This window comes from Ostrinia nubilalis, chromosome 22 (assembly GCF_963855985.1).
Source record: "Ostrinia nubilalis chromosome 22, ilOstNubi1.1, whole genome shotgun sequence".
Lineage (NCBI taxonomy): Eukaryota > Metazoa > Arthropoda > Insecta > Lepidoptera > Crambidae > Ostrinia > Ostrinia nubilalis.
This window is the reverse complement of record NC_087109.1, coordinates 8,079,455-8,095,654: the sequence shown is the minus strand read 5'-3', so window position 1 is coordinate 8,095,654 and position 16,200 is coordinate 8,079,455. Positions and strand designations below refer to the sequence as shown.

Genomic DNA, 16,200 nt, shown 5'->3' with positions numbered 1-16,200 from the left:
AGGGGCGTTACAGGTGCGTTGCCGGCCTTTAAGGTAAAGATACGCTCTCCTCTTGAAAGCTTGCAGGTCGTATCCGTCCGGAAACACCGCAGACGACAGTCCATTCCACAGTTTGGTTGTACGGGGCAGGAAGTTTCTAGAGAAACGTACTGTTGTGGACTGCCAACCATCTAAGTGATGGGGGTGGAAGTGCTGTCGGGTAGATCGGTGGCGAAAAGTGGCGGCAGGAATAAGTCCGGATAATTCTTCGGAGCACTCCCCGTGATACATGCGATAGAAGATGCACAGTGAGGATACATCTCTACGCAGCGCCAAGGGGTCAAGCCGATCCGAAATGTCCTGGCAGTCAACGATTCGAGCTGCTCTCCGTTCAATGCGGTCCAGAGGGAGAAGCTGGTACTGGGGCGCACCTGCCCAAAGATGAGAACAGTATTCCATATGAGGCCGAATTTGCGCCTTGTAAAGTTGCAGACGATGGGCTGGAGTGAAATACCGTCTCGATCTATTGAGCACACCAAGCTTCTTCGAGGCTAATTTAGCCTTACCCTCTAAATGACCACGGAACTGGACTTCGCTCGATATGTCGACACCAAGGATTCCGATATTGGCTGAGGCAGTTAGGGGAGTGCTCTCGAAACAGCGGGATACGACAAACGGCAACTTTTTGGCGGTGAACGCGCAAACTTGTGTCTTTGTAGGGTTAAATTGGACCAAATTGCGTCGACCCCAGTCTGAGACCTCCTTCAAGGAGGTTTCAATTTCGGACACAAGTTTGTTACGGCTCTCAATGACGTTCTCCCGAGAGATATTTGCGCGGCCGGTATAAGCGGCATCAACCGTGCTGTCGTCCGCATAGCAATGAATGCCGCTAATTTGCAGCATATCATTGATATGCAGAAGGAAGAGCGTAGGCGATAGCACACAGCCTTGGGGGACACCAGCATTCACAGACATAGAGTCTGAGCATTTGCTGTCGACAACGACCTTAATGCTTCTGTCTGCTAAAAAGCTGGCGACCCATCCGCATAATTTCTCGGGAAGCCCATAGGAAGGGAGCTTCGAAAGAAGCGCTTTGTGCCAAACCCGATCGAAGGCCTTCGCCATGTCCAAACTGACCGCCAATGCTTCCCCCTTAGTCTCGATCGCCTGTGCCCAACAATGTGTCAAGTAGACCAGAAGATCACCAGCCGAGCGACCTCCACGGAAACCGTACTGTCGGTCACTTAGCAACTGGTGGGCCTCTAGGTACCGAAGGAGCTGGCTGTTGATAATGGATTCCATTATCTTCGAGAACAAGGAGGTGATTGCTATCGGCCTATAGTTGGACGGATTTGAGCGGTCACCTTTTTTAGGGATCGGGTGCACCAAAGCTGTCCTCCATGAGGTCGGGACTATGCCAGAGAGGTAGGAGAGCCGAAAAAGGCGCGTTAAAACCGGTGCTAACTCTGGAGCGCACGTCCTCAGCACGATAGGAGGGATTCCATCGGGCCCACTCGACTTATGGATATCCAGGGAAAATAGAGCCAGGCGTACTGAGCTTTGGTGGAACCGGATATCCGGCATACAGCTCTCACACCTTGGTATAATCGGTGCCTCATGTCCCCCGTCATCCAGTGTCGAGTTGGACGCAAAGAGTTTGCCCAGAAGATCGGCTTTCTCCTTTGCATCGTGGGCCAACGAATCGTTTCCCATGTGCAGGGGTGGAAATGATGGCGTGCAGAAATTTCCTTGGATAGCTTTGGCAAGAGACCAGAACGCACGAGTTCCAGAAGGAAGACGCTCTAGCTTCCCACCAATTCTACCAATGTGCTCCGACTTCGCCCTTGCAATGACTCTTTTGAAAGACCTAGAGGCAAAGTTAAACTCCTTTTTTAATGCGCTGGTGTTTTCATCCCGTAGCCTCGCTGCATTTGCCCAGGCTTGGTAGGATTCCTGCTTCCGGCGTAAAACCTTTTTGCAGGATTGACTAAACCAAGGCTGAGATTTGCCACCAATGGGAACAACAGAAGACGGTATGAAGAGTTCCATACCCTGCAGCACCACATCAGCAACAAGATCAGCAACGACGCTGGGATCATCCTGCGTGAAGCAAACCTGCCTCCAGGGGTAAGATGCGAAGAAGGACCGCATCTCATCCCAGTCTGCTGACCTGTAGTGCCACACGCGGCGACTGCATGCAACTCGTGGTCGCGGCGAGCACGTGAGTGGCACCGTACTCCGGATAAGGCAATGGTCCGAGGAGCCCAGAGGGGCGCCAACGGATAGCTGATAGCCATCCGGATGGGAAGTCAGCAGAAGGTCCAACAGTGAAGGTTCTTGGCTCTCTACATCTGGGATTCGCGTGGGCGTAGTAACCAGTTGTGTCAAGCCATATGCGAAGGCGAAGTCGTGAACAGATCTCCCTGCATGATCGGTTTTGCTCGATCCGAGCCATTCGGTGTGATGGGCGTTGAAATCGCCAAGTATCACGATCTCTGCAGAGGGGATCTGCTGCTGCACTGATTCTGCAGCCATTTGGACGTGCTCAATGAGTCGGTCAGTTTCGGCATCACCGCTATGGGACCTATAGAGGCAGGCGTAGACGCGGGGGTGGTCATCGCTGTCTACGCGGAGCCATAGGATGGAGAGGTCCCTGCTTTCGAGGTGGCTGAGGCGTCGAGAACTGATATTGCCCCCTACGTACACGCACACCCCGGCCCTAGGCACAAAGGCATGTTCCAGTTTATACCCAGGGTAGGAGAGATAAGATGTGTCCGCAGGAGACGATATCTGAGTCTCGGTTAAGAAAAGCAAGGCCGGCTTTGCTGTCTCAAGGTGGTGGTGAACAGCATTGAGGTTAGAGTGTAAGCCCCTGATATTGCAAAAGTCCACGGTCAGCGTGGCAGGGGGTGCCATGGTAAATTTGCTCTTGCCCCAGGTGTTGAGCGCGGTTTTGCCCTCCCCAGAGTACGAGGGGCGGCCTGGGCATCCACGCTCAGGTGTGTTGTGTCCTGAGCATGGATGTCCAGTGAGGGATTCTCCAACGCTAACGCAGCTGGTACCCTCCTGGGGTAAAATAGTTTTTAACTGCGCTATCATTGGGAGGTGGGGAGGGGGGGGGGGGGGGGGGTTGGGCCTCCGGTACCCTCACTCACTCGGCGAAACACAACACAAGTGCTGCTTCACGCCGGTTTTCTGTGAGGCCGTGGTATCACTCCGGTCGAGCCGGCCCATTCGTGCCGAAGCATGGCTCTCCCACGTGTCAAAATTTAAAAGTAAGTAGATAATTGGAAAACTAGGCTACAGATTTCAAGGTTTAAATTCCCATAACAAGAAAGCTGAAAATGATAACAAGAGTTCATGTTTAAAAATTCCTTCCCGTTTCCCACGATAGTTGTCAAATGAATTCGTTACAGCAGCAGCCTAAATTATACCAGAAGATATTTACAATACTTTTTGATAAGAAGCCCATAACATAGAGGACTGCGAACATTGTCAACTTGAATAGTGATACCTTTTTGCCCTAATAAGCACATATTTCAAAATTCGCGAACGTATTGTGAATCAAAATGTAGAGACAAAGAAATAGTTTTTATTGACTAAATGAACAGATTTTTTTTTTACTGAATAATGTTGGTTTTTTTTTTTCAATTAAAAACGTGCCTATAAAACCATAACTTTAATCAAAACTAGGTAGGTATGCAAATAGAGTCGTAAACTAAACAGTCTCACGGCTGGCGATAAAACCAGCTTTGTATGCACCACGGGCTAGGGCCCTACGTACGGCTGATGCAATCCGAGCCTTGAGCTTCGGCACTTGCTGACGAAACAGCGCCTCACTATTTCACCAAAACACTTGCACCCGGCTTTACACTATTTTCATATACGATAAAGGTCAAAACAAGATAAAGCCGGTTATGGAGATTACGATTTTTCTACGTAGGTGACCCGCCCGCGCGCTCGGCCAATCACAGCGCGCGACGCGAACACTCCTCCGCTATATTAGTGCGCCCGCGCACCGAAACCATACATTCGACGTTTGAATTCCTTGTCAAACACATTTAATTATTAAATGGGTGATAGAGTCAATACAATCGGGTACTACCGGTGGCTTATATACCTCTTCAGCTTCAGTAACAACGAGAGAAACATTTAGCAATATTTTTTCAATTTTAGACAATTAATTAATCAGAAAGTATTAATTTTAATAGATTTTTTTAAATTTCCCAGTTTTTCGGTACTTTACTTAATTTTTTTGCAAAATGTTGCACTTCAAGACTGTCCCTGAGGACTACGTGAAGAAGGCCGCACAGTGAGTATTTTATTTTATTATCTAGAACAATTAATAATAGAATAAAAACCATTTATCACATTTTTCAAGTATATTTTTTTATTAATCACTTAATTAAATAACTTCATTTCAAATAAATCTTAGCCTCCTTTGTCGAAGGACCTTGGCCATACTCGTAGTAAAAGTATCATAATACATAATACATTTAAAATGCATAATATTAGAACAACATTGTTGAATTTTTTTAGTCATTAGTAACTTAAGTAGTCAAACATTTAACTTATTTCCCTATTAATCTACTAAAACATTTCTATATTGTTACTAAATTCTATCTAATTTACTTACTCAAGATATCGTATCCTAATAAACAATTAATATTTTAAATAGGTAATGTTAACTCAAACACAGATCATCGTAACTGAGTCATTGTTTTAATAAGTGACTAAAAGTTTCTTTAAACAGATAATTGACATCGACAATCGACAGGAATAAGTTTACAAATAGTCCCATTTAATAAAAAAAACTGGCTTTTAATTCAAGTGCAAATCGCGAATCTAATTACAACTTATCAGTTTTGCCACACAAGTAATATCAGTTCACAAGGCAACATTCTATAAACGGCGGCGATACGAACTCGCATTTCTAGGGAGCTAACAAAGAGTCATTGTTTGAACTGTACCTATATTGGACTCAACATATCGACATTTACAAGAATTCACTTGTAAAGTTTCCATTAATTAACTATAAATGTAATCACTCTAATTACAAATGATACAACTAGGTAATAATACAACTTAATTTACTAAATGATGGTCACAATCGTGAATCAATAATAATTGTAATGATTTCTAACAGTCTATGATTTAGTTTTTTCTCAGTTTTAATGTAAATTAACTAATTAGTTAAAAATAATTATAATGACATGCAACCTAAAAATAGTCATAGAGTCATAACGCCTATCACTAATTTTATCATTACTTAACGATTTTATTTATGATAGAGATCAACATCACGTAACAAAGATAATTGTATTTATTTGGACAAAAGTACCAATAAAATCTTTAAATAAAAATATAATAAATTCTTTTTATATTAAAGTTACTAAAAATATTAAAACAGGAGGTAGGTACCTACTTTAAGACTCTATGACGACATTTTTTGTTAGTGTGCTTGCGATGCATTATAAGTCTAGACTCTAGACTACTTCATACATTTTTTAAGTCAGCGTAATATGAAACTATAGGTAGATTTTCAGGTCAGGTTTTAGTGAAAACTAAAACTGCAACATAACTTTTTTTTAAATTTAGGGACAAGTAAAAAATGTCGCATATAAAGTTCAAATTAGAGATTTTAATCGGCAAATAATAGGGAATTAATAGTAACTAAGTATAGCCTGCCAAAATATTCAGGTCCCTACATAATATTATATAGGAGGTACTAGGTACTAAGCTGTGGTACCTACTAGTCAAATAGTTAGTTGTATTAAAATTGCAATACCAGCACATTAGCGTAATTTAAAAAAACCAAGATTATTTTGCAACTTTGCAAAATGACATAAATAATTAGTGGAGCATTAAGTAACACTTACAAAACATCATCATCAGGAACGTATTATAATAATATCTGCATAATGTCTCAAGGAAAAGTTGATAATAAATATTTAAATACGTAACCAAACCACACAATAATAGTCGCAATAACGTTGGATGACCATTTCCAATAACTACTTAGAATAACTAGAGTTCATCAATTTCGCCTTTGATTTCAATTAAATTTATTGTTTCCTTATTTATCTACTAGGGAAGCAGTTCAGAGTTCAAGCACAAAACGTGTGTTAATAATTCACTTGCTAGAATTTAGTTCGCCGATAACAGAGTGCGAAGTACAATATCAGTACCTACGTGCATCGTTGTTACAATAAATAAACAAAACAACATCGATAACTTAAAAAGAGAACTGCGTAAATTATTTAGTTTTTACGAAGAAGGAAAATAGTTCATTTAGTGAAAAAAGTTTATCCCCTTTTACAGATAATTCGTGTACTTAACTACATCTTAACTCTACCTTTAAAACGAAGTCCAGGTTGGTCTTGCGTTTGTGGTTGTATCCCAAGTAACATTTTACTCCATTTAAGAGTTCACATTTAGTTCCAATGTGTACTTAAAGCATTAGTACAGTTCACTCGTGATGTATAAGCTGTATTATTGCAATTAATTACACCTATACCTGTCTAAGGGACTTATAGGAGTGTAGACTAGTGTAGAGTTATACTTTTATACGATTGTTGGTGTTATAATACTCTAACAACTATCCTTTAGTCAGCCATCTGACTAAGAGCATTATAGGAGGGTAGAGATACGGCAACCGCTGTTTAACGGCCTACTTGTACGATGTTATAGAGCTAGCATTTTAATAGAACACACGTGGTCATTTATAAAGCCAAAGGCTGTTATGTTTACTTGTTTTAGACTGTTATACAGCTAGTAGCTGTAGTAGGACTTGTTTGTGATAATTAAAATAACCTTTTTTTACTATCTGTACAAAAGTGTTTCAATGGTTCGCATGTACACTGTAGGCTGTTAAAAGGACTATATGTGTTGTCCATTAACATCAATAGCAGTTTATTTGTCCACAAGTACTACTCTTATTTGCTTTAAGCTGAACACGAATGTGAATGTGATATTCTATTACACATTTCCCCAAGCCTGTTTTTAGTTGTTCATGGTGGTTCTGTACATGATGCAGAGGAAAATATTATGCCTGAACCTGAAATTTCCCTTCAAAATATACCAGATATCAGAGTGTGATGATTGCAGTTCTTGTGATAGTGAATACCATTTTGATTTGGACAATTATTTAACCTTTCGCAAAAAAAAAATAAGAACATGGGCTATTGAAAATCGTATTCCTCATTCCGCTTTGAATAAATTGTCAAGCATAATAAACGAATTTAAACCGGGAACACTACCGTCTGATGCTTTAGGTATTCATACTTGACTATTAGTACCTGGGCTAGGCGATTTAACGGACATTAATAATTTTTATTGCGGATCTCTAAAATTTCAGTATTTGAAAGAATTAAAGATACACAATTGACCTGAACTAGGTACATCTTAAAGCTGTACATACGTTCACATTAGAATAAATTTATAGACATTAGCGCTGTAGTGGTACAAATGTGGAACTTCATATAGATAACAGCATTCTAACAGAACACATGTGAACCTAATATACGCTCACCGCATTAAATTGGAGTTATAACAGTTCACATAGCCGTATTTCATTTCCACCATTTTGTTCTACATAACCTAAAATATTTACCAAATAAATCTCCAAAATTAATGCAGATTTATCACAAAATTCGCAGATAGAGCGATTGAGTTTTGGTTTCATGTTATAATTAATTACCGTAATATAATTATAATGCCAATCCAATATCAAAAACTGAAAATTGTAGATTTCCTCTCAGCCAGTTTTAAATATTTTAAAATGAATATCGCGTTTTTACAGAGGCGCGTAAATATTTTAGCTGTAAATATGTATACATTTCACGATAAAGTTGCATTCCCAATGGCATTAACATTATTAAGTATTTAAAACCCGTGTTATTATTTGCATAAATGATTATCCGCCCGAGTTGTTTCCCTCTTGGCACTCACGTACAAATACCAAACTAATATTAAAATGTGGAAATAATTTAAGACACACGTGAACTTTAGGTAGCATTGGAGTACTTTTGTCGGACTTTATAACTTTGAAAGCTGTGCATTTAGCCACTTGTTACTCTTTATTGTCCTCACGTACGTTGTATGGTTCACACTGCGTCCCATATAGTGCCGTAAGTCAGCCTTAAGTACGATGTTACTACTTAAACTGCTATTATAATGCTATTATACTGCTAATTTACAGCCATAGTGAACTTAAAGCTGTCTAATTTGTGCCCAAACTGGTTCTATAAAAGCATTATAGCAAGCTATACAGCTCGAATACAGCTGACATACACAGCTTGTGGAGTACATGTGAACGACTATTGAACTCTTAAATGGAGTAAAATGTTACTTGGGATGCCTACATATTAATTTTACACATGAAACAGCTAAAAACGTAAAAGGTTCCTACTTACTTATTGCAGAAAAAAGTTTTTCAATCACTTTTGCTGGCTGGTTTTAAATGACAATAAAAAAAACTTTTAAAAACGTCTGGTTTCCGTAAGTTTTCGCGCCAATTTTTCTAGTTGTCATCAATGTGTTCTCTCTTGCTACAGATGCGCGCAGGTGGTGATCGGCTGCAGCAGGGCGGCCCACCAGACCGCCCTCCGAGGAGTCAGCAAGCCCAGCCCTGCACTTGCTGCCCTCACCCCGAAGGTAAGCCTAATTTCTTCTTCTTCTTTTATGTAGTTGTAGACCGCAAAAACAAGATAAATCAGAGTTGAATACAACTGTGATGTCCAAGGTCAAAAAAGTAGATTAAGTATAATATGGCGACTGACTGAGTTTCTACCGTCACTTCTCAGCATCATCCGATATTGTTCTGAAGTCGTGGTAGGGCACGACAGCACACTGAAAAATAAAACTTTGATTTTGAATTTTTACTTAAGACTTAAGTAAGTAGGTAATTATTGTTTAGCGGGCCTGTAGAGCTTACTCGAACATTCATTCAAGTCAATATCTTCATTGAAACTACGCTTCTTGAAAGTCTATTTTAACACCAGCCTACATCTTACTAGATTACTTACTTAGCATAATGTTTCCCAACCTGCGGTAAAGTACGGTGCAATACCAGCCACAAACTTGTTATTTGATAGGCTATAGTCTATTGACTAAAAGTGTGAACGAACTAAATAGTAACATAAACCTTATCCCTTAGTGCCTTAGGTGTAGAATAGAGTGACGAATACTCGGACTAGCTATTGTAAAATCTTGAAAATGAGGCTGAAAATAGTGACCGAGTTTCTTGCGCTGCTTCTTCTTAGCACTGGCCCATATTATTGTCCTGAAGTGGAAGGGTTAGGTCATGATAGTTATTACTAAAGAGCTCTAATAGAGTTTAGAACTTTTTATGAGTAAATAAGGAGTAAGTAAGACGTAGCGTAGGCAGGCCTCCCATTAGGTTGGACCGAGGATCTGGTGAAGGTCGCGGGCGGACCGGTCTTTGCGGAAATCCTTGTGGGAGGCCTTTGTCCAGCAGTGGACGTCTTTCGGCTGAAACGAACGAAGGAGTAAATAAATAAAGTGTACTTACCTACTTTTTAATTTATTTAAACCTTATCCATAGGTCCGTGCGTTCGTCGAGCGCAGCGCGGCTCTCTGCCAACCAGAGCATGTGCACGTATGTGACGGATCGGAAGGCGAAGCCACTGCCCTGCTCAGCCTCATGCAGGAACAGGGCACGCTGAAGCCGCTGCCGAAGTACGACAACTGGTGAGTAACCTGGACTACCAGTTTAAGGACGAATACGAATCGTAACCGTATTAACTCGAATCGTTCAGCCCCCCTAGACAAGTTGCACTTTTTGATCGAATCGAAAATCGAAACCGTCATAACTCCATAAAAGAAGGCCTTTCGACCATTTTTCGACGGGTTTGCGATTTTAATGTGCACTTTGTCGAGACCCATAGGACTACCTACTGGTTTAAGGACGAAGCACACTTATCAACCCGTAAACGGATTGTAACCGTATCAAATCGAGGCGTTCAGTATTCTTTGTATGAAACTCCATACTGCAACGCACTCGTTATGATAATACTATGAGAGCTATCTTTAAGAGAAGACCATGTCCACATAGGTACTTAGTTAATCGGGAGTTTCTGAAAAGAAACAGGTCTTTTACAAGGGCTCGTTGTTTTAAATATCAAAGTCATAGTAAAGTAAGTAGGCAGAAGAAAGTTGAGTTAGGCCATAAATACAAAGCAAGAGTCACCAAGAAAGCTGTTACTCAAATGATTATGGTAATGGTGCACCTCCATCCAGATCCAGTTAGTGAGTTACAATTTAAGATAAGTGATAAAAGGTGACTCAATTGAGCACTTATTCAACTAGTGCTAGTAACTAAGTAATCACATCAAACATCTATATGTTGTGTTTACATTGTTGTTAATATACTTCATAAATATTTCGTGAGCAAACAAAGCCAATAATAATTAGGCACCTACTTAATTAATCATAAATGTTGTTCTATTTACTCGTACAAATCCGCACTCGATAATGATGATAGATTTAGATTAGTAACTTACATAAATCTCACGCAAACCAACCGGCTTGAGTTTCTATTCTCAGGTCACACGAAAGTTTAGTCTTATGTTTATGTTTAATATGATTTTATAACGCCCTAATTTTAAGCCTTAGACTTCCGCGACAATCGAAGACAGCTTTCAAGGAAGCATACTTTCATAAACATTCAACACTGTCTCTATTTATTATTAGTCTCTCCAATCATCCTGTAATCCTATTTCCCATTCAATTTATTATAAGACCCCATTTTTCGTCACAACAGCTGGCTAGCCCAAACGGATTCCAGCGCTTGATTAACATACTCAACGCTGTCTCTAGGCTCTCCAATCAATCTGAAATCCTATTCCAGTCACTTTATTAAACGACCCCATTTTTCGTCACAACAGCTGGCTAGCCCGCACGGACCCAGCTGACGTAGCGCGCGTGGAATCCCGCACCTTCATCTGTTCGGATCGGGAGAGGGACGTGGTGCCTGCCGCGAGGCTGGGCCAGAAGTCTGCTTTGGGGAACTACATCGCACCGGCTGATTACGAGAAGGCTGTTGCTGAGAGGTTCCCTGGATGTATGAGAGGTAAGATTTCTTCTTTTTAAACTTCTAAGTAGGTAGGTAGATTGTGTTCTCTCTTAGATGGAGATGGATAGGTATATGAAAATCCTTAAAGAAAGACTGTTCAGCAGAGGACGTCTAAAAGAAAAAATACGAAAGTTGTACCTAAAAATACTTTGTTTAAACCAAAAAGAAGCTTCTTCCAAGGATTTCCACAAAGAATACAGTACAAAACAGAGCAGATAGACTCAAGACTCACCCCGTAACAATTGCTGAAACGACTACCAATCTTTAAAGGGTTCCTTAATTGTCAGAACCACGGAACTCTAAAAAAGCAACATAACCAGCTCAAAAACAGCGGGTTGTAAACCAGTTTCTTGTACCCAGGTCGCACAATGTACGTGATCCCCTTCTCGATGGGTCCCGTGGGCTCCCCGCTGTCCAAGATCGGCGTGGAGATCACCGACTCTCCCTACGTCGTCTACTCTATGCGCGTCATGACGAGAATCGGTAAGTAACCAATATTCTAGGAAAGAAGCCAACTAACTTCTTCTACCTTATTTAAAGGACACACAAAATACTTTTTATCATTGTGACAATCAAAAATACCTACTTAACCGTGGAATTCAGATTCAGGCAGCTGTTGCTCTTTGCTACAGAATTTTAAAACATTATGTAGAGAGTTAGAGACACTTTTTGAACTCCGACAACTTCTTTTCTACGCCAATTCTAACCAATGGGGTTTGCAATTAGGACGTTTATTTACACGTCATATTTGTGAGCTAAGTTACTAGCACATTTACACTTCTTGAAGGATCCCTCCTTCCACTTCTTGTAGGTTCCTTCAATGGAGGCAGTTCGTAAGAACTTCAACATTTCAAAAATGACAACTGAGAACGCAACAATTGGAACGGATGTATCCAAGTCATCCCGTGGAACTCTAGGTGGTCTCATGAGACCGCGGTAACAATTGATTTCTATTGTGTCTCTATTAGCTGGTACTTATAAGCACCCTATAATGTAGGGCTAATGAGAATAAATGACCACCTACTCATTATGAATGTATTCTCCTCCACAGGCAGCAAAGTCCTCGAAACGCTGCGGCAGGACGAGTCTTTCGTGCGTTGTTTGCACGCAGTAGGAGCCGGCGGCGTGCCCGGCTGGCCTTGCGACCCTCAACGCACTGTCATCCTGCACCGGCCTGCTGACAACGAGATCATCAGCTACGGTGAGTTGAAGAACTGGTTACTGGAAGCTGAACAGATAGAACTACCCCACTAGAAACTGAGATAGGTGCAGGAGAGGATGAAGAAAAATCTCCCTTTTCTCTAATTTTCCAATCTAAGCAGGGAAGAAAGGGAAAAAGGGAATTTCAAATAACTGAAACAGTCAGTTCTCTGTTGAGTAATCGTAATAAGAAGCCAATGAGATCACCAGCTTTGGTTGATCATCATTTAGTGACGAACGTGGTGTTTTCTCCTAATTTCGAGAACTTGATTAACTTCATTTTTTCTGGTGGGATCTAGTTACTAGTGTTATAACAACCCCGCAGGTATAGGAATAGGCCCTATATGGACTTATGGAGCTGCAATACTTGGTTTCCTGTCTACCTTCATACTTGCAATGAGCGTTTCGTCGTTCAGTGCTGTTGCCGTTTCACTGTTCGCACTGCTTCAAATTACCAAAATTTATGACCCCTTGAAAGTTATTTTACCAAGCTTTTGTCTTACAGGAAGCGGCTACGGCGGCAACAGCCTCTTGGGCAAGAAGTGCTTCGCCCTCCGTCTTGGCTCCGTCCTGGCCCGCCGCGAGGGATGGCTCGCTGAGCATATGCTGGTGAGTTCACATTTACTTTACCCTTCATAAGTAACTTAATACCAGTTAATCAAGAGAAATGAACTGTTATCGTGATCTCCAGCGGCCGCTTCAGGCTCAAAGTACATAATATTGCGCTAGGAAAAACATAGCAATGTTAAATCAAAGTAACTTTTTATGTAAAAGGGGACAAACTAAATGCAATGATGCCAAAGCAATCACCACTGTCTAACATCTAAGTACAGCATCATAAAAGTTGTTGTTAATTTCGTCAAGATGTAGTTAATTTCTTCTGAAACTGATCTTAGTTACTAAACTAAAACTATAGGATAGGTTCTGGCGTTTGGATATGACCACAAGACATAATAATACCTATTTCAAACTCTTGAAAATTACATTGTCACCTATTCAATTCATGTACCTACCTAACCATCTATAACTTACTACTTCCTGTGTGCTAACCACATACATCTACCCTACAGATCCTAGGTATCACGGCTCCCAACGGTCGCAAGCGTTACATAGCGGCTGCATTCCCTTCAGCCTGTGGCAAGACCAACCTGGCCATGATGACGCCATCCCTACCCGGATACAAGGTGGAATGTGTGGGAGACGACATCGCCTGGATGAAGTTCGATAAGAACGGAGTGCTTAGGGCTATTAACCCGGAGAACGGATTCTTTGGAGTCGCACCAGGTTAGTATTTTAAATTGAAGCTGAGTAAAGCACAAGCTCAAAGTAAATGAATGACGCCTGTATTTACAAACATTACTATGAGGTCTCACAGTGCGCGTGGACGCACAGGGTCACACATGGACCAATCACAGAGCTCTATTCAACGCTGTGCGTTCGATTTGTTGCTTTACTTATGCAAGCATCCTTTGTGAATACGGGTGTGAATTGAATTAATCTGCTATTGTAGTTGGAAATGCTGCTATCATCAGACAAGCTTTTAGAAACCTAGACAACCTACTACGCTTTGATCCATTTTGCTGAAAGACTCTTCTACTAAGGCACAAGGCTTAGACAGACCCTAAACTAAAAAATATCGTCAAAACTAACGCAAAAACTTATGAGTCCGGCATATCAGACTTGCTAAATCGCCTGTACTCCATCTTCATACGATGCCATTGTGTTGTGCTTGCCATGCTATCTCTGTACAATTCTAGACTATCAAGAACTGTTAATTTATTCCCATATCCCTATTTACAGGAACATCGGCAGCTACAAACCCGATCGCAATGGCAACAGTGTTCAGCAACACTGTATTCACGAACGTCGCCGAGACCCAAGATGGCGGCGTCTGGTGGGAAGGCATGGACTCCGCTCCCGGGAAACTGACCGACTGGAAGGGACAGCCGTGGGATGCTAGCAAGAAGACTCCTGCTGCTCATCCTAACTCGAGGTAGGTTTGGCCAAAGTTATTTATGCCAAGGCAGTGTTTTAAAAACAACTTACAGTGTTGCCCGTTAAGGAATTTTCCCACTGAATTCGGGAATTCATACTTTTTTGGGATTTCGATGACAATAGACTATTTGACATCATTCCCCAAACCGATTGAGTCCCAGACGGCATTAATTCATGTCATAACAATTGATTATCTATTGTGTCCAGATTCGCGGAGCTTGAAGGATTAATTCGAAATCACAACTTGTTTTAAAAGATACTTCATTCTGTTCCTAAAAACTTAATTGATTTTAAATTACCTATAAATTAAGATTTTTGGTTGCATTGTAGTTGAAAAAAGTAGTTTAGTTGAGTTGACAAAATAGTGACGTCACTTGCTTGTATTGCCATACCAAATCTATGGAGGAGTCTCGTTTTGACCGTTTCAAAAAGTGTGTCAATTGATTGGTGGTGTAAAAATTAATTAACCAATTATTTTATTTTAAATTCCCAGATTCTGCACCCCAGCGCAGCAATGCCCCATAATCGATGACAACTGGGAGAGCGCCGAAGGAGTGCCGATATCTGCTATCTTGTTGGGAGGGCGCCGGCCTGAGGGCGTGCCACTAGTTGTGGAAGCAAGGGACTGGAAGCATGGCGTCTTCATGGGCGCGGCTATGAGGTCGGAGGCTACTGCTGCCGCAGAACACAGCGTAAGTAATCAAGACCATACTATCCGTTCGCGATAAGTTTGCCGCTGGCGATATGACGTCACTCGAAGAGAAGTGTCTATAGCAAACTATATTGAAAATATTTTTATTTATTAATATTGATTGCGTTTAATCGCGGTTGGGGGAGGGGACGCGCATTCCACGGACCGGCAAACTTAACGCGAACGGGTAGTACTGTAATTCCTTCAGCAATCACAACTGTTCTTTAAATACCCTAATATGGAAACCGGATAGGTACTTTAATAGTAGGTACCTAGGTAATTAACTTTACAAAAGACAAACAATTAAGTGAACGGATTGATGAGACATTATAGATAGTTGTAATAATTAAGATTATGCAACTAAAATACATTGTAGTAAGTCTAATGTGCTGTCGACTATAATAATATAATATGCATATGTATCTAAATTACATAGTGGAATATGTTCTTTAAATAAAATTAATTTTGTCTACAGGGAAAAGTAGTGATGCACGATCCGTTCGCCATGCGGCCATTCTTTGGCTACAACTTCGGCGAGTACCTCAAGCACTGGCTCTCCATGCCGCAAGCTGGACGTAAGATGCCCAAGATCTTCCACGTCAACTGGTTCCGTAAGAATGATCAGGTAAGAACAGAACATTATTACCAGGGCATTTTTTTAGGCAAATAAAGTTCCTTGATCTTGAACAAGGCTTTAATTTCCGCCGCTTGCCTGCCTAGCAGGTGTCCTTACAGAGATTGATAAAAACATTTTTTTATTGTAGAATGATTGATGGTCTTTGAATAATTTTATAGAGATGATGATAGTAATACATTTTTAGTTTATATCCACGATTTGTTGTTTAACGTATCATGTATTTACAGGGCAAATTCCTCTGGCCCGGTTTTGGCGAGAACGCCCGTGTCTTGGACTGGGTGCTCCGTCGCTGCGACGAAGAGCCATGCCACCAAGAAACTCCTCTCGGATACGTGCCCAAGCAGGGCGAACTCAACACTCAGGGATTAGGAGACATCGACATGAAGACGCTGTTCAGTATACCCCAGGACTTCTGGCTTAAGGAGGTATGTACCAGTTTATTGAATCCATTATCGCCCAGGTTTTAAATTCGAGTCAATAATTAATAAAAAGTTCAATTTGGTTAATAGAAACAACATAATAAAGTGCAACAGTTGACTTGTTAATAAGCTAACTCAAATTAATAAATTAGATTGTAATGATACCCATTTAAGAGTGAATTCT

General features: G+C 41.1%; 1 protein-coding gene across 2 annotated transcripts in view; it reads left to right on the top strand.

Annotated features, from left to right (window-relative positions):
• Positions 1-16,200, top strand: part of LOC135082637 (phosphoenolpyruvate carboxykinase [GTP]-like) — a 45,742-nt gene that overhangs the window by 29,005 nt on the left and 537 nt on the right. The window contains exons 1-12 of one of the 2 annotated variants that reach the window (XM_063977427.1): positions 4,002-4,291; positions 8,535-8,634; positions 9,545-9,690; positions 10,887-11,071; positions 11,435-11,557; positions 12,126-12,275; positions 12,780-12,883; positions 13,345-13,558; positions 14,075-14,267; positions 14,763-14,961; positions 15,436-15,585; positions 15,825-16,022. In XM_063977427.1, coding sequence (XP_063833497.1) covers positions 4,242-4,291; positions 8,535-8,634; positions 9,545-9,690; positions 10,887-11,071; positions 11,435-11,557; positions 12,126-12,275; positions 12,780-12,883; positions 13,345-13,558; positions 14,075-14,267; positions 14,763-14,961; positions 15,436-15,585; positions 15,825-16,022 — 1,812 coding nt within the window. In that variant the 5' untranslated portion in view covers positions 4,002-4,241. Of the gene's footprint in view, positions 1-4,001; positions 4,292-8,534; positions 8,635-9,544; positions 9,691-10,886; positions 11,072-11,434; positions 11,558-12,125; positions 12,276-12,779; positions 12,884-13,344; positions 13,559-14,074; positions 14,268-14,762; positions 14,962-15,435; positions 15,586-15,824; positions 16,023-16,200 lie in introns of those variants that run through there. The other variant, XM_063977428.1, reaches the window with a different exon arrangement.